This window comes from Plecotus auritus (assembly GCF_963455305.1).
Source record: "Plecotus auritus genome assembly, chromosome: 3".
Classification (NCBI taxonomy): Eukaryota; Metazoa; Chordata; class Mammalia; order Chiroptera; family Vespertilionidae; genus Plecotus; species Plecotus auritus.
This window is the reverse complement of record NC_137772.1, coordinates 96,386,653-96,406,263: the sequence shown is the minus strand read 5'-3', so window position 1 is coordinate 96,406,263 and position 19,611 is coordinate 96,386,653. Positions and strand designations below refer to the sequence as shown.

General features: G+C 42.6%; 1 protein-coding gene across 3 annotated transcripts in view; it reads right to left on the bottom strand.

The window, feature by feature from the left end:
• WDFY2 (WD repeat and FYVE domain containing 2) overlaps positions 1–19,611 on the bottom strand; it is a 324,311-nt gene that overhangs the window by 27,620 nt on the left and 277,080 nt on the right. For 2 of the 3 annotated variants that reach the window (XM_080662909.1, XM_080662908.1), the window contains exon 7: positions 3,464–3,590. The exons of the other annotated variant lie outside the window; for it this stretch is intronic. In XM_080662909.1, the coding sequence (XP_080519035.1) occupies positions 3,464–3,590 (127 nt within the window). The remainder of the gene's footprint in view (positions 1–3,463; positions 3,591–19,611) is intronic. 3 annotated transcript variants of the gene reach the window in all.

Here is a 19,611-nt window from a genome sequence, read left to right as displayed (position 1 = left end):
ACACACTGACTGAAATAAAGAATAATATACAGGGATTCAACAGTAGACTAGAGCAGTGGTCGGCAAACTCATTAGTCAACAGATCCAAATATCAACAGTACAATGATTAAAATTTCTTTTGAGAGCCAAATTTTTTAAACTTAAACTTCTTCTAATGCCACTTCTTCAAAATAGACTTTCCCAGGCCGTGGTATTTTGTGGAAGAGCCACAATCAAGGGGCCAAAGAGCCGCATGTGGCTTGCGAGCTGCAGTTTGCCGACCATGGGACTAGAGGAATCCGAGAATCAAATCAACGATTTGAAATATGAGGAAGGAAAAATCACACAATCAGACGAGCAAAAAGAAAAAAATAATCCAAAAATATGAAGGCAGTGTAGGGAGTCTCTGGGACAACTTCAAGCGTACCAACTGCCAGAGGAAGCGAGAGAGCAAGATATTGAAAACCTATTTGAAGAAATAATGACAGAAAACTTTCCCTACCTGGTTAAAGAAATATTTACAAGTCCAAGAAGCACAGAGAGTCCCAAACAAGAGGAAGCCAAAGAGAACCACACCAAGACACATCATAATTAAAATACCAAGGGAAAAATACAAAGAGAATCTTAAAAGTAAGAGAAAAGCAGTTAGTTACCTACAAGGGAGCACCTGTATGATTGTCAGCTGATTTCTCAACAGAAACTATGCAGCCCGAAAGGGAGTGGCAAGAAATATTCAAAGTGATGAATAGCAAGGACCTATAACCAAGATTACTCTACCCAGCAAAGCTATCATTTAGAATTGAAGGTCAGATAAAGAGCCTAACAGACAAGAAAAAGCTAAAGGAGTTCATCACCACCAAACCAGTATTATATGAAGTGTTGAAGGGTATTCTTTAAGAAGAGGAAGAAGAAGAAAAAGATAAAAATATGAACAATAAAATAGCAATAAATACATATCTATCAACAATTGAATCTAAAAATCAAAATAAATGAATAGGAAATCTAATGAACAGAATAAACAGGTGAATAAAATAGAATCAGAGGCATGGAAAGGGAACAGACTGATGATTCTCAGAGGGAAGGGGGAGGGCGGGAAGAGATTAAACAAAGATCTTATATGCATATATGCATTACCTGTGGACACAGACAATAAGGTTGCAAAGGCCTGAGGCAGGGTAGGAACCAGGTGGAGGGGGGCAATGGGGAGGAAAAAGAGGGATATCTATAATACTCTCAACAATAAAGATTAAAAAAATGATAACTGCTTTCTCTCTTTCAAACGGTTACCATAAGATTAAACTGGGTGGGGGGGAGGGTTTCTGTGAGTTTTGAAAGCTCTTTACTAAATATTAGGCAGCATTATTTAAATACAAGAATCACTGAACACTGATCCAGTGGCCAACTTTCAGGTCAAAGGAATGGCTGCTGTGAAAGGGGGCCCATGAGTTCTCCTTTCCTGCCTGATGCCCTGGCCCCTTCTTTCCTGCACCTTCTTTGTGAATCCCATCCTCCTATTTCCAACAGTTCCCATGACTCCCCTCAGGCACTCACAACTAAACCACTCCAACAGGGTGATACCAACTGATGCTGAGGAGTTTACTTCTAGCTCTCTGACAGCAGGGCAACCCCTCTCAGGCGAAGACCTGAGAGCTCCTCATAGAGTTGACTTTATTACTAAACTTGAGTTCAATAAAGTACCTAACAAAGGCCTTCTGGCATTGTTCCTATCTAAAGCTGTTCTCACTGGTGGCTCCTAATCCCATCAACCTGCCTTGCTGAGTTCTAAGGGTGTGATCCTCTCAGGATAAACTCCAAGTATAATCTGTTCCATTTTCTAAAAGACCAAGTCTATATTTATTAGAAACTAGAGAACCTATTAGTTTGGGTTTCCTTTCTCTGGGACTGAGAGACTGTACCTCAACTTTATAGTTTTTCCTCTTACCAAACTGTAGGTGTAAGTGTTCTAGAACAACACTCTCCATCAGGGCTCTCAGCACACAGTAATGCTGGCATGGAGCACTGTGACACTTTCCCACCCTGTGGACGGGTCATTCAAGACTGCTTGCAGTCTTCATCAACCACTGTGTAAAAACAAAGCTAGCTATAAGCTCATCTGAATGAGTCCAACAAATATTACTGACCTTCATTCAAAACCTGCATTTTATTTCTCTGAGAGAGCCTATGTGACAGGAATTATCTGGCAAATTAGATAATAATGGAGTATTATTAAACAGGACTGTGTTTGATTTCTCTCTTCACTTAACATGAATGATGTCAACTCCTACATGATCTTGATGCATGTCACCTTGTCTGGAGAGAAATATATGGGAACTATTCCTCTAATGAGCAGATGACAAGGTCCAAGTGGCCCCACAAGCCAGCTGTGGCCCCAGACAACCAGTCTGCTCTCTAATATGGGAAAGAAGGGTTTAGTAGCTACTTCTCCAACACTAAGCTATAACACTAAAATAATTACCTGTGCATGGGACCTCCAAAATTGAATTAGTTCAATAATCCTAAACTGTAGATTTAACTACTTAGGAGACTGTTTTAAAACTACTGTTTCTAAGCAGATTTATAGGAAGAGCTAAAACCAATCAGTTCATTGGGACATTACTGATTTGTTTATGGAAGTCTGCAGTCACTCTCAATATCATTTGGAAAACTTCATAAGTTAAAAACAATTTAGATTAGAGTTCCACAGCACATCTAAAGTTCTTTTCTGCAGCATGATCAGACTTTGTCCCCAGGGAATGTGGGCAGTACAGTGTAGGACAAATCAGAGTGTGATCTGAGGTTCACCAGCAGAGAGCTGCCTGGGATGGGAGGCCCGCTACCACTCAGATGCCCTCAGCTCCAGACCAGTGGCCAGAATCTTTAAAGACAGGGCCCAAGAAACTACTTTAAACCAATTCCTCGGTGATTCTCTGTGCCCAGCCAAGTTTGAGAACTGCTCCAAGGAAACAACAAAGCTTTCTCAGCTCTTCCTCGCAGCCCCCTGAAATCTGTCCTAAGGAAGAGCCTGATAAATACTTGGTGAAATACAAAAGGTACTGTGTAAGGAAGAATATTATCTCCTGTATTTTCCTTAAGCTGTCAGGAATCTTGATGCCACATTTGACCTCAATTATAGAAATGCTATAGGCCTTCATGGCTTGTTCTTTTAAACTCTTCTTTCAAGCTCAAATTTTTACTTTTATATTCTTCCTGGTTCTAACTTTTACCTTTTATTTATTTGCTGCATTATTTTATCTTATGGTTTCTGTAAGAGCTCTCAAATCCTCTATGGAATAAAATGGGGTATAAATAAGTAAACATACTTACTTACACACAGACATAAATCACAGTGGCCATTATTTGCTTTCCTACCCTGTTCCTTCCCATGCTAAGATCCTGCCATAGAGACTGAACCACACTCCTTTGTTCCAGTTTTCAGCTGGGAATTTTTTCTCAAGAGTTCTTTATAAAGCACCAACAGCCTTACTTGTGTCCTTGGAGCTCGATGGCAGTTCCTTTTCTCCCACCGATGTCCCACATGATTACAGAGTGATCAGAGCTGCCTGAGAACAAAACTCGCTGGACTGGGTCCCAACAGAGAGCAGTCACCCCACCTGAGAGACCAGACACAGTGGAACATTAGTCACAGAGTAACAATATTATTCCCCAATAAAATGTGAATGCAAATGAGTTAGGATTTTATGCAGTTCCTGGCATACAATAATGTTTTTGTTGAAAGAGTAAACAATAAGTCCCCAAAGAGAGAATGATTGGCTCTGAGAATAAGAATTCCACATTTTAAAGCAGTTTCCAAAAATTTATATGTACCATAAAGTAAATTTCTCTTAAGACCAAAGACAACGAAAAAGACAATTAATTGACCTTTAAACAATAGTCTAAGAAGAATGGAAAATACTGCACGGTTTGGAAATATTAGCCACATTTTTTAAATTGCTATCTACCTCCAATCCCCACAATAGGTGAAAACTTATTAGGTTTAAAAAGCTCAATTAGATTTTTTTATCTTGAATATCAGCTATACTTAGACTATAATATCTGAATTTAAATTTTATTTTCTCTCATTGCAAATTTAAATTTACAGATTCTGGGAAAATCATTTACATCCTTAAGTGTCTGTTTCCTAAACTATTTAAAATGGGGATGGTGATACGATGACTACTACTACTGATAACAACAATCTAGCCATCACCTACTACATCTGATTGTATGAGAATCAGAGTGGATCAATTACACAGGACCACTCCAGTGGCGTGGCTATAAAATATGACAGATTTTCTTCTTTGGCAGTACCCTTATAAATCAATCTGTGCACTGAGTATAGTATTAACTTTTTCCATATAAGATGAGCACAAAGCCTACAAATAATTAAGAATGTGAAAAGTACTCATCTTTTACATTATTGAAAAATACTAAAATGTATGGTTCTTTTTTAAAAAAAGGAAAACACTATATTCTAAAAACAACATAAAATAGCTTCTTATTTGTTGCAATCTGATATTTTTCTTCTTTAAATTATCAATTTGTTCTAATAAAGAAAATACCCACTATACTGAATTGTGTTTAATGGCTTCTTCCTGTACCTGCACAGCATTCTGCTTATATATAGTTCTGTCCATGTAATTAACATCACTTCCCCCGGTACACATATGGTAAATACCCCCTGCAGCTCCCACCTCCTCTTCCCTCACCACTTCCTGCCCCCATCCTCCCTTACACACACACACACACACACACACACACACACACACACACACACACTAGTACCAAGCACACAGCCAGCAGCAGACAGGCCCTAATATTATTGTCTGTTGAATGAATGAAGAAGCAGATTGAATGAAAACACAAATATATATAAACATGAATCCGTGCACCGGTGGGGTCCCTTGGCGGGGCCTGCAGGGATCGGGCCAAAACCAGCAGTCCAATGCCGCCTGCCACTCCTGCCTGCCACTCCTGCTCATCCAGGCCACGCTGCACCTGCCACCACTGCCGCCACCACACTCGGTAGGTTCACTGCCACTCCGTTGTGGTTTCTAGGCTGCAGTGGCCAGTTGTGAGCCCTGCATCTGGTGCCTGAGCGGCGCTCCCACTGTGGGAGCACACTGACACCAGGGGGCAGCTCCTGCACGTCAAAGCAACTGGTTGACGGGTCATTTGGTCACTTAGGCTTTTATAGATAGATAGATAGATTTTTTTTTTTAATATATATTTTATTGATTTTTTACAGAGAGAAAGGGAGAGGGATAGAGAGTCAGAAACATCGATGAGAGAGAAACATCGATCAGCTGCCTCCTGCACACCCCCCACTGGGGACGTGCCCGCAACCAAGGTACATGCCCTTGACCGGAATCGAACCCGGGACCCTTCAGTCCGCAGGCCGACGCTCTATCCACTGAGCCAAACCGGTTAGGGCAATAGATAGATTTTTTAAAATCCATAAATCTTACTTGGAGTTCCTCTGTGATGCTTACTTAACCTTTCAATGCTAAATATTTCCTCCTCCTGTAGAACTCATCATCTTTCCCTGCTATTAAACTCCATGATTATACTTTTTTTAAAAAAACATCCTTCAGTATTTGGCCATGTAATAGTTCAAGATATGCATTCCATTCTGCAAAACATGTTATTTGTTCCCACATAGTACCCAAATGGCTTATTTTGTTAAATATCTGTAGCAGAATTAGCTAACTGTCCATCTAACTTCACATTCTCTCTTTCATATAAAGCGTACTCCCTGGAAAGCTGCTGTCCTGCAAGGACCACATTTACCAGGCCCTCTTACATCCAAGTGGCATGTGACCAGTTCTCAGCAACAGAACCCCTAAAGGAAACCAGATAGTAGGTGGAAATAATTTGCATCTCTTCCAGGCCAAGGCAGTTAAGATGTCCCTTTCCCACTTCCTGCTAGAGGTCTCCAAGACCCCAGGACAGGGAGAAAATGTATTCTAGGAGGAGCCTAGGTGCCTGAATCACCACATGGAAAGAACTGTATATTAGCAACACCTATACTGGATTGTTACATGAGCAATAAATAAACTTCTGCTGCATTAAGTCACTAAAATGTTGAAAATGACTTGTTAGAGCAGTTAGCATTGCCTTTTCAATATTTTTGGACTATTATAATAAGGCCAACTCAAGAGGAAGGTGAGAGTCACCAAAAGCTTCATAAATGTCAAACAAATGAAAATAAGTTACTAGTTTAGACTGTTAATCTTGATGCCTAATATTTAAACAAAATTTAGCCTCCAAAGCAATCCATCATAAACTCTTAAATTCGTTTTTTCTCCAAAATATATCCAGAATCTAAGCACTTCTCATTACCTCTACTGCTATCTTTGTATGAGCCACTATCATACAAGGAAAATTAAGAAGTATGACACACATTTTGTTGTAAAGGCTATGGAAAAAAACAATACTTATATACATTGATGATGAGAATGCAAACCAGTTAAGTGGGGAAGGTCACATCTAACAAAACTACATATGCACTTAGCTCCTAATCCTGCAATCTCACTTCTAGGAATTTATCTTGAAGACTAGTGGCCCGGTGCACGAAATTCGTGCACATTAAAAGGGGATTAGAGGAAACAATTTAATATTGCTATTAGCCCTTTCTCTATAATAGAAGTGTCAGAGATGAAAGAAAATTAGTAAAATGTATATGAAAACCTTCCTCCTGTCAGAGTCTGGGGCACGGGACCCAGAGTCAAGTCCCCGCCCACCCACATGCGCCTCAAAATCTTGTGAGACCCAGACCCGGCCGCCCGCCAACCCCAACCCGTCATTGGGATAGATCCAGACCTGGCTAGTCCCACCCTTGTCAAGCCCCGCCAGGCAGGGAAAATAGCCTCAGGTCCCCTGGCCCGGCGCCAGGACAGGGGGCATGGCCTGAGGTCCCTCAGCCCAGACTGAGGTGGGGGGGCGTGCCTTGAGGTCCCCCGTCAAGCCCCACCAGGTGTAGGACATGGCCTGAGATCCCCTGTCAAGCCCCACTGGGCGGGGGGCACGGCCTAAGTTCCCCCAACCCAGCACTGGGGGTGCACCTTGAGGTCCCCTGTCAAGCCCCACCAGGAAGGGGGACACAGCCTCAGGTCCCCTGGCTCAGTGCTGGGGCGGGGGGTGCGGCCTGAGGTCCTCCGGCCTGGTGCCAGGGTGGGGGGCGTGGCCTGAAGTCCCCTGTCAAGCCCCACCTGGTGGGGAGCGTGGCCTGAGGTCCCCCGGCCTGGTGCTGGGGCGAGGGGAGCAGCCTGATGTCCCTTAGCCCAGAACCAGGACGGGAAGCGCACCCTTAGGTCCCCTGTCAAGCCCTGCCGGGTGTGGAAGGTGGCCTGAGGTCCCCTGTCAAGCCCCACCAGTTGGGGGGTGCGGCCTGAGGTCCCCTGTCAAGCCCCACGGGGGCGGGGGAGGGCATAGCCTCAGGTCCCTGCTGATTGCTTGTTAAGGCTCCTTATGGGAACTTGGCCTCAGCTGTGGGTGCAGCCATCTTTGTGACAGAGTGATGGTTAATTAGCATATTCCCTCTTTATTAGATAGGATACTCCCCCCAGTCCCACCAAATAATACAAAAATATACATGCACAAGGCTATTTATTTCAGTATTGTTTGAAATAGCTGAACATTGGGAACAGCCTAAATACTCATCTAAGAGAGTGGGAAAATAAACCATGCTACACTTACACACAGTACTACATAGCTCTGAAAATGAATGAGGATCTCCTAGATGGAGAGAAAGTGATTTCCAGAATGTACTGTAAAGCGAAAAAGACAAAGTACAAAAGAACTATCTATATCTTGCTCTCTTTTACCTAAGAAAATAAGGTAAATGAGAAATTAAAAAGCTTTATTAATAGCAGGTGTGTGGGGAAGGCTGCGGAATGAGAATGGAGCAGGGATAAAGGAGAGTGACATTTTTCATAGTATATATTTTTTTGTTTGGTTCTGAGTTTTAGAACCATGTATATGTTTTACATACTCAAAAACAAGTAAATAATAAAAATCAGCTAGGTGTGTGTGGTGGATCCAAAATGGAATATACAGTAAACAGAAAAACCTAGCTGTATTACAAATGATTGATACAACCACACTAAAGCAGGGCATGGGGAGAAGTGATAAAAGTGACTTTGGAAAATGGTAGTAAGGTTAAATATAAAAAGATTTGCACACAAAAATTGTACTCTGATTAATAGGCTTGTATTTCACAGGGCTATGTGTTAACAATTCTGGAACTATTCTATGTGTATTCTAGGATTAACTAAATAAATGTATTGAGGATAATGAGAGCAGAGTTTCTCACTATTATAATACTATCCTAATAAAGAGGGAATATGCTAATTGACCATCACTCCACCACAAAGATGGCTGCACCCACAGCTGAGGCCAAGTTCCCTTAAGGAGCCTTAACGAGCAATCACCAGGGACCTGAGGCTACATCCTCCTCCACCCCAGTGGGGCTTGACAGGGGACCTCAGGCCCCGCCCCCCACCCAGCAGGGCTTGACAGGGGACCTCAGGCTGTGCCCCTGTCCTGGTATCAGGCTGGGGGACCTCAGGCCACGCCTCCTGCCTTGGCAGGCTGTGCCTCCTGCCTTGGCACCAGGCCAGGGGACCTCAGGCCACGCCCCCCACCCAGCGGGGTTTGACAGGGGACCTCAAGTTGCGCTAACCGTCCTGGTGCTGGGCTAGGGGACCTCAGGCTGCTCCCCCCACCCCAGTGCCAGGCCGGGGGACCTCAGGCCATGCCCCCCACCCAGCGGGGCTTGATAGGGGACCTCAAGGTGCACCCCCAGTGCTGGGTTGGGGGAACTTAGGCCACACCCCCGCCCAGAGGGGCTTGACGGGGGGGCCTGAGGCTGCACCCCCCTGCCAGTGGGGCTTGACGGGGGACCTGAGGCTACACCCCCCTGCCAGTGGAGCTTGATGGGGGACCTGAGGCTGTGTCCCGCTCCCAGTGCTGGGTCAGGGGACCTGAGGCTGTATCCCCCCTGGCCTGGTGGGGCGTGATGGGGGACCTCAGGCCATGCTCCCCACCCAGCGGGGCTTGACAGGGGAATCTCAGGCCATGTCCCCTACCAGGCGGGGCTTGACGGGGGAACTCAAGGTACGTCCCCCGTCCCATCTGGGGGACCTCAGGCCACACCCCCCATCCTGGCACCAGGCCAGGGGACCTGAGGCTATGCCCCCCCTGCCCGGCAGGGCTTGACAAGGGTGGGACTGGCTGGGTCTGGATCTAACCCAATGGGGGGGGGGGCAGCCAGGTCTGGGTCTCACACGATTTTGAGGCACATGTGGGTGGGTGGGGACTTGACTCTGGGTCCCCCTTTTAATGTGCATGAATTTCGTGCACTGGGCCACTAGTAGGAGTTATAAATAAGAGGAGGAAGGTTAGAATGATCTCTTTGTGTTAGACTGGACTTATCAGTATGAAATCACAAAAATATATAATTATAGTTGTGTGAGTACACATGTATTTTTTAGCTTTGTCTACTGAAAGAGCCTAGAAGCAATTACATCTCATTAACAATGAGCACACACAGCACCCAAATTTTGGCTTCTAAATACTAGTCACTAATAGAAGGAACAAGAGCTGCTTGGATGGCTGATTCCAGGGCTACAGCAAGCAGTGTACAAGCTGAGCCAGGAACATTATGTGGTACCAAAAACTAAGACGTGCTCAAAAAATGATGGAGACATGTGAAAAAGGACACAGGAGCCAATGTGAAAGGGTTCCTAATGGCCACAAATGCATGATTTCCCCTATATAACATCTTTGTCCCCCGCCCCAATTTGAGCAACAAAATAAATAAATGGTAGTACAAGGTCCTCAGACAGAATTAGTGAGAACTTGTGGGTCTATTCCACTATAAACAATTGCATACATAAATAGGAAGTAAAAGTTTTTCCTTATAGTACTATTCCAACTAAAAAGTATAGAAAGAATAATGCTAATAGAAAAAACAATTTGGCAATCACCACAGTCATACTTGTTTCTGGTAAGAATCATCCATGGATACTAAAGTTATTGGGCAGAAATATAATAAGAAACAATATTTACATAGTTCCAAAGTATTTCTTCATAAAATACTTGTGAATTACAAAGGGTGATCAAAGTGGAGAAACCTGGCAGACACATACCCTAACCAAGTGATCAAAGTTATCGTCACCAGTAACAGGGCAAATAATGTGTACCTTGATATGATGCACTACTTAAAAAGCATAATATCACTTTTGTGGGGTATTATAAAAAATGCATAACCTGAATTTAATGTTATGAGGAAACATGAGGAAACATCAAACAAACTCAAAGGAAGGAACATTCTACAAGGGAGCGGCATTCTAGCTAGTACTCAAAAATGCCAAGGTCTTAAAAAGACAAGGAAAGACTAAAGAAGTGTTCCAGGTTAAAGATAACTAAGAAGACATTATAACCAAATGCAGTGTGTGGTCTAGGGTTGGATTCTGAACCAGAAAGAGGATATTAGTGTGATAACTAGAGAACTGGGGATAAGGTCTGTGGATTAGAGAATAGTATTGTATCAATGTTAATTTCCTGATTTTAATATTTATTCTGTAATATTCAAAGATGTTAATATGGGTCAAAAGTTATTTCAAAATGAAAAGTAAAACAAAAACAAAAAAACACACACACCTAGGACTATTATAATAGCCTCCTATGAGGTTTCTTTGCTTTCACTCCTCTTCCTGTTGTCTATTCTCTATCCAGTAGCCAAAGTGGTCACTGAAGAACACAAAGTAGATTCTGACACCCCTTGCTCCAATCACTCCTGTGGTTCCCATACCACTGTCCATGGCCTTTCATGATCTAGCTCCTGTCGTGGGGCTTCCCCTCCTCCACCTTACTCACTCCATCTAGGCCTGCTATTCTGTAGCATGCCAGATTCATTCCCACTCTGGGTCTTTGCAATTTGTTGCCTCTGCTTGTGATCTTCCCCTACATTATTACTGGCTCATTCTCTCATTTAACACAAGTCCTTGCTCAAATGTCACCTCCTTAGGAGAGATCTTCCTTCACCACTCCTACCTCTCTCCTTCTTTTATTTTTCCTAGGAATAACAATACATATTTATTTGTTTGCTGCCCTAACATAATATAAGTTCTAGGAGGGCTGGTTTGGGCTTATTCAACCATAGTATCCCTAGACCTAGAATTCTACTTTGTATAGTAAGCACTCAATAAGCTCAGACAAATGAGCAAACGACTGAATGAAGTTTGAATAAGTACATGAATGAATGTTCTTTGCTTTGTTCTTAGCAAATAAAACAGTCATATGACATCTCTTTTTCTGTCTAACCAGTGTTGTTTAAATGATAGCCTTCATCTATTCTATTACTCACACCTTTTAAATCAGGAAATGCTCATCTGAAGGAGAAGCTCTGGAGATGGTCTTGCTTGACTGGTTAAGACACTAGGATTAAGGGGATAGAAAAGAGAAAGATGACAAATGCATGATTTCCCCTATATAACATGTTTGTCCCCCGCCCAAAATTCTTACGTTGAAACCTAATCCTCAATATTTGCAAATGTTTAGGTCATAAGGGTGGAGCCCTGAAGAATGGTAAGAGTAGTGCCCTTATGAAAGGGACCCCAGAGAGCTCTCTCACTCCTTTCTGCTAAGTGAGGTTGAGTGAGAAGGCAGCAGTCTATAGACCAGGAACTGGGCCCCATCAAACACTAAATCTGCCAGCACCTTAATCTTGGACTCCCATTTTCAGAACTGTGATAAATAAACATCTTTTGTTCATAAGCCACCCAGCCTATAGTAGTCTGCTAGGGCAGCCCGGACAGACTAAGACAACATATAAAATGGGTAACCCAGGCTCTCTAAGGCAGCATGTCATATTTAAATAGTGGTGGTCATCGATAAAAAGAATGGTTAGAAAGGTTTATTTGACTTAAAGACTTAGACAGGTTTTGCATCCTATCAGAAAAAACATGGAAACAAATAGAATTTACTAAGTGCCACATGATAAATACCTTGCAACTTGTTCCAACATACATCCACATCTACAAACACTGCACCATAAGGCCCTCTGGCCTTCTTTGTTGGTGACTATAGGATGTGGATAGTTTATGATGAAGAAACTGGACACTTGGCTATGGTATTTAAGTACACAAGCTCTAGAATCAGTTTCTGGGCTCAAATTCCAGCTCTGTCTTTGTTAAGTATGTGACAAGGGCAAGTTATTCAATGTCTTTATGCCTTAGAAGTTTGCTTTGTAAATCAGGGAAGATAATTTTGTTGAGATTAAATAAGTTAATATATTATAAGGACACAGAATAGTGCCTAGCACATGGGAAACACTCAATAACTGTTAGCTATTATTATAGTACCGGAGACCTCATCTATACCATCTCTATGACAGTATCCTTTGTTGAGCCAGCCTTCAGGTAGTGACCAGCTTGTTCCCTCAGAGCATCTCATACTGCTCTCCCAGTCATTATGAGATCAATTAAAGTTTTAGAAACAAGTTCAATCTCTAATTTTTCCACATTGCATTAGGCTGTAAGGGGCCAGAGCTGAGAAGGGGAGAGCTCTTCATAACACAGAGTCAGGACGAGAAAAGAAAAAGATAATTAGGCTAAAACATGTCAGGGTATACTCAGTACCCTCCCCCAAGGCTCAGAGTATTACACCACTCTTTAATAAGAGTGGAAAGATGAAAGGAAAAGCTAAAAGACAGGCAATAGAATGAGACTGAGGGAAACAAATAACTGCAGGGTCCCATCCAAGCTCTATGTACATGTCCTAACCATAGTGTCCATTGGAGATTGGCTTATAAATTGTAAACAACAGCATTCATTTCATGTCAGTTCCAAAAGCATGGATTGATCAACTTCTATACGGTAGGCCCTGTGCTAAGCTCTGTGGATATAATCAAATCAAATAAAACTCAGACCTAATGCCAACACAAATGTACAATGGTAAGATGATGGGATTAGCTCTGAGAACAAGGACATGCACATTGTGTTTGGTGGAGCCATTCACTCAGTGGCTACTCCCTCTGCCTGGAGTGCTGGTCCTACCTTTTATCATCCAAGTACCTTTTTCTCCTCCTTCAAGGTGCAGCTCAGGTGTCCTCTCCTGCAGGAAGCTTTCTCCCAACCCCCCCTTCCTAATCTAGGTGAGCTTGCCACCTCTGTGCACGTTTTATTGTCACACTCACCCACTATAGCTTTAATGGATTATAAATCTGTTCCCATAGACTTTAGGTTCTGTATCTTTGTATTCAAGCATAATGTATAGTGCCTGGTACACAGTAGGTGCTCCATAAATATTTACTCCTGTTGCGTGGATGCAGAAAGGAATGGGAGGAAAATAAACCAGGACAATAAAGCATCACTACAGAGACATTCAGCAGAGCCTGGGAGTTGGGGCCCAGCAGGAAGGCAGCGCACTAAGAGCCATGGAAGGGGCACAGACAAATGGAGAGAAATGTGGCTGGGAATAGTCTCTTCCTTCCCAGGTGGGTTCTTGCATCTATCAGCAGACCTCTGTTCCTGATGAACAGTCCTTTCTACCAAACACGTTTGGCAGCAGGGGAAGGCATCCACTTTCATTCAGCCAGCCTGCATTCCACAGTAATGCAGACACATGTACCTCTGCTCGGACCCACACCCAGGCCATCCTCCTTGCCCTCCACACCTAGGAGAATGAGAGCCAGGGGCTGCATTGGTTGTTGGTTTCCAGGGTTTGTGATGCTTTAAATGACAGAAATCATTTCTTCCACCTTTCCGCTCCCCTTCAAGGTTTTATTATATACATCTCCCTGACTTTGACCTCCACCTTATGATCTCAGAATAATTTTAACATAAATAAATTTATTTTTAAAAATAGAACTATTTAATCATTATAAAATTTATCTGCACTATTATATACTCTCATAAATGTAATTTTTAATGGCTGCATAATATTCCAACACATAGACATACCTGAATTTAGTTCATTTATTGTTAGATTTTTTCAACTTTTAACTTTATAAATTTTGCTAAGATGAATATTTTTAAACATAAAACTCTGTTCACATTTCTGACTAGTTAGAAGAGATTCCCAAATGTGTTATCAGACAAAGAGTATAAACATTTTAAAAAGTTTAATACATGTTACCAAAATGCTTAGTGAACAAAATTTTTTGGAGACTTTTACAACCAATCTTACAAAAGCTAGACTATGTGGAGTGCTATAAAAATCAGGGCTAGAAACTGCTGGGTCTCTCTTCACCATGACTGGTACCTCACTTGAGTGTCCAGTCACACCATGCAAGGTGAAGGTATATAGGCTAAATGTGCCTAAAGCAGAGTCACAGTAAGTCCTCAGACCATGAAGCCTCTTGAATGAAATAGCTGACCTTTCAGTTACTGCATTTTGCTCTAGGTTGAAGTGATGAGTGTTTTGATAAAGCTACTAGTAAATGTACTCTATCTCTAAGCTACACCTTCCTTCTGAGACCCACAAATGGACATCCAGCTGTCTCCTTGCCCCCGGGGCATCACTTGGTTATGTCCAGATTAAAGCACTGTGATATTCTCTCCCAGACCTGTTCTACCTCAAATATTCCCCGTCTCAGTAAAGAGCATCACTGCCCACCCAAGTGCTCCAGATAGAAACCTGGAGCCACTCCCACTGCAATTGCCAAGTGCTGCTGAATCCGCATCTCCTAAACAGGTGGGTTTTTTTTTTTTAAGGCAAAGACTGCCTTTTGTTAGGAAAAAACACTGGCCTATGACATGACTACTCACCATGAACTGCTTTTAGTTAGGATGTTTTAATTTCAGACCATCTTATGTGGTTACTCTATGCCTCTGAGTTTTTAAGGCCATGGTGCAGGCCTCCCCTGAGCCTGTCAGGTTCCTAAATAGATTCCTAAATTGAATCCCTCTTCTCCTCACGCCCACTGCCACCCCTAAGTCCAAACAAAGGTCACCTTTTCTAGGAACACCAGCAGTTGCTTTCTTTCTAAACAGTCTTCTCACATCCATTCTAGTCCCCACTCCATCCACTACCCACTGCTGCCAGAGACTTGTTAAAATGGAACCTGTTACCACCCTGTTTACCCTTCATCATTGGTTTCCCACTGCCTTTGAACAATGTCTGAGGTTCTTAACATTGCCTGAAAGGTCAGCCTGTACTCCTCTCCCCTGGCTCTCCACACGGGCCATTTGACTTCATGAAGCTGTTCACACTTTCCCACGCCAGGCGTCACACTTGTTTCACACATTTGGGGCCTGGAATATTCCCACCACCTGTATCTCCTCTTTTTCATTAGGGTGTCATTTATGCGCCACTTCCTCGAAAGCTTCTCTTTAACTCTCTGGACAAGGAGAGCTCTCTTGTTATTGTCTCCCAATAACTTATGCATGGCATCCAGGCTCCATAGCACTTGCTACACTCACGTTTGATTATCTGCAAGTATTGGTTTAATGCTTATATTCCCATGACTGGAAGTCGGCTAAACTAAACATTATGCTTGTTTTCACCTATGTAATCCAGCACTCATCAAATAGAGACTCTTGATGAAAATATCCATCTATTACATTTTATATAAACTAGATTGATTGAAAGTCCCCATTGTAAACAAAAATTATGTTTTCAATTATTTGAATCTCCATATTTGTACTGAACTATGTCTTTCCTTGTTTTTGTTATTTGTTAGTTACCATTTCACTTTCAATAATTCTCCTAGCAGTTAATGAAAAAGTTTGTATTTAATTTTTCATTAATTAGTATGCTTGGCAGATTTACATTTAAGCCCTCCCGTTTCTAATATGTTTATACTAATAAAAAAGTTTCTAAAAAGTAAAAGAAAAAATATTAATTGATACTATGAATGGTCAAAATCTGATATTTTCCCCTTTCTTCAAGTCAGTGTATGACTTTTTGGTAGAAAAATATTCTAATTTCTGCACAAAGAGCAAAACACTATAAACTTGGCATTTAGCTCTAGAGCAGTGGTTCTCAACCTTTCTAATGCCACAACCCTTTAATACAGTTCCTCATGTTGTGGTGACCCCCAACCATAAAATTATTTTCGTTGCTACTTCATAACTGTAATTTTGCTACTGTTAGGAATCGTAATGTAAATATCTGTGTTTTCCGATGGTCTTAGGCGACCCTGCTAGTGGTTCTCAACCTGTGGGCCGCGAACCACAGGTTGAGAACCGCTGCTGTAAGAACCTAAGACCATCGGAAAACACAGATATTTACATTACGATTCATTAACAGTAGCAAAATTACAGTTATGAAGTAGCAACGAAAATAATTTTATAATTGGGGGTCACCACAACATGAGGAACTGTATTAAAGCGGCATTAGAAAGGTTGAGAACCACTGCAGTCTAGAGTCCAGAAATAAAACCAGCAGAGGAAGCATAAGAACATAAAACTAGTTTATTAAGTCCCCTTAGACTAGTTAATGCTATGTCAGAGCCTCTGAGTATGACTATTAGGCTGATTCCATCACAACCCACATTTTTATGATCTTCTGTACTATAACAGAATGACGAGGGAATGTTATGGCTCTGCACACGTACCAAAAACTTGTCTACTTCTGAGTTTGGATCTGGACTGACCAGACCTCCAAGATCACTTTATAATGGATCTGGGTTCATCTTAAGATCTTTGTTTATGGGATAGGGGAGGGAGGAGGTTAAATAAATCCTTAAAAACCCCCTTTTCCAGAATTGTGTCTGCCCGAGTTTGGGACCTCTCAGGGGCCAAAATGGGCCTACTACATAGGAGGAACTCGGTAACATGCTTGGACCACCATGGACTTTCTTAGACATCCTAGCTTTAAATGAGTTGTGTTATAGCCAGACTGGCAATGGGTAGATACTATTGTCCAGGAATAATAGCAAATTAAATATGTGACCTGCTACATTTGCCTTCATGTTAGTTAGTGACCTTCCTGGGCCATATTCTGCCTTCCTCAAAGACACCTCATGACAAAAACACATGAAAATGCTTTTAAACATTTTGAGAAAGACAAGACACAATGTCAAGATAACATTTTATACTAGTAGCCTGCACACGAATCTGTGCGCCAGTAGCTTGCCAGTAGCTCACTGCTGCCCTCCTGTAGCTCTCTGCCCGCTGCCCCGCCCTCCTGTAGTTCCCTCCACCACCCCATCCCCCCATAGCTTGCTGCCCTGTACCCTCCTGTAGCTCTCCACCGCCTGCTTGTAGCTCGGTGCCCCACCCTCCTGCTGATCCGTGATCCGGTCGTTATGTGGTTGGTCTTTACGCTTCATGGCATAACGACTATTTGCATATTACATCTTTATTATATAGGATTAGAACTAACTCGCAATACATGAAACCCTTGGGCCACATCTGGTTCACCATATAGCGGTAAGAAGCAGCTACTTACCTTTTTTCTGACCTGAAGGCAGCAATACAGAATTCAGAGCACTCCTATCAGCCACCATATGGTGAACGCCTAACTACTAAAGAGCCAAAAGGTCAGCCTCAACACCACCTCCACCTAAACCAAATCTGGGAATTAGCCAGCCCATTATGGCTGCTGAGTTCACCACCTAAATTTTTACCTTAGGTCCATCCACTCCTTGCTTTCACATTACCACATTTCCAGGTACTAGCTTTCCAATTACACTCTCTACTCACTGTCAGAACAATCTTTTAAATTTGACCAAATTAACATATTTGCTTTTAAAAACTCTTTAATGGTCCATACAAGAAGCAACCGGTGAATGCATAAATAACTGGAACAACAAATAGATGTTTCTCTCTCTCCCCTTTCCTCTCTCAATAAAACAAACAAACAAAAACAAACAAGAACCCCCAAATATCTCTTTAATGGTGTCTCACTGACATGCCCTCAATGATCTGAACTGACTCTCACTTCCTTTCTGGCTGCCCCTACCTCATACTCAGAGTTCCAGCCCAAAAGAGTTCCTAGGTGTTCCCAAGAGAGCCACACTCTTGCCTCCTTGGACCATGCGGATTTTTTTCCTGCCCAGATTGTTCTTCTTACTTTTCCATGAATTCAACACTTACTCCTCCCTCAAAGATCTAAACTCAAACCACATCTTCCCTGGGGAGGCCTTCCCTAACTCCCACTTGCATCCAAGCTAGGTGCCCATTCTTTGTTCTCCGAGGCACTTAGGGCCTGCTTCCCCACTGTCCTTGCCACCAAGCACTAGAATTACTTACTGGTTTAGCTTTTGTCTCCATCACTGGGCTGTAAGAAATTTTAGGACAGTGACTGTGCCTTTTATTTCTGTGACTGAGAATAGTGGCTGAGATCAACCAGAGAGCTCACAGGTGTAAAGAGACAAGGGTCCAGGGCAGAAACCACAGAGACACAAAGGAGATGAGAAAGAGCAGTTGGAGATGCAGAAGAAAACTGGGAGACAGCATGTGTCACAGAAGCCAAGGGAGGCCAGTGACATGCAGGAAGGAATTGCCACAACGTAAAATGCCGCTGCTGAAAGGTTTAAATAGGACATAGTTTAAAACATGTTCACTGGATTTAGCAACCAGCAGGCCATTGGCTGGCTACCTTGGGGAAAGCAGTTTAAGTGAGTGATGAGACAGGCCAAATTGCAGGTGGTGGGAAAGGAAATGGGAGGTGAAGAATTTGAAGCAGCGAGGAAAAGGATATCCTTTTAAAGCATTACTGTTTGCTACAACATGAAGATTATGCTAAATGAAATAAGCCAGTCAGAAAACAAATACTATGATTTTATTCACAGGAGGAATGGTAGTAGTCAAATTCATAGACAACAGAAAGCAGCAGGGTGTTTGCCAGGGCCTGGGGGAAAGAGGGGAGTTAGTGTTTAATGGGTACAAAGTTTCCATTTTGCAAGATGAAAAATGTTCTGCAGATAGATGGTGGGGTGATAGTTGCAAAAAAGTGTGGATGTATTTAATGCCAATGAACTGCACAGTAAAAAATGATTAAAATGGTAAATTTAAGATTAGGTATAGTTTACCACAATTTTTTAAGAAGAGAAAACACATTGCTATTAAAGACATTGCTACAACAGGACATGGACTGAGAGGGTTTTTGTTTGTTTTTATCAGAAAGGCAAGAAACCTTAGCATGTTAATAAATTGAGAAGAGTGAGTTAGTCAAAAGGGAGAAAAGGGAATGACTTTTAATGCGGAGACCCTGAGGAGACCGAGCCTAGGGCCAGAGGACAGCAGGCTCCTGCTCAAGGCAGAAGGGAAAGACAGAGGAGGGGGTAGAGAAGTTTGTTGGGGAGAATAAGGGTGGGCAAGAAAAATATTTTTTTAAAGCTTCTATCTGATAATATCTATTTTTCTTTGAAGGAAGTGGCTGGAATGGGGGCTGAGGGAAAGTGATGAAGGTCTGAAAAAGCTGTTAAGGGGAACGGGAGGAGTGTGCAGGGGTTAAGAGGCAGTTCCTGACTCTGCACTGGGATGATGAATCCGAACCTGTGATGATGAGCTAAGACTCCCAGCGTAACTTGCAGCTGGGTCCTGACCCAGTCAGTGGCTGACAGCACAAGGAGAGAGTGTGGATAGAGAGTGAATCATGGAAAAATTTACAGAGGAAGAACAAAGAGGCCCTGAGCTGAGCATGTTGGGAAGCACATGGCTAAAGGGGCTACACACTGGG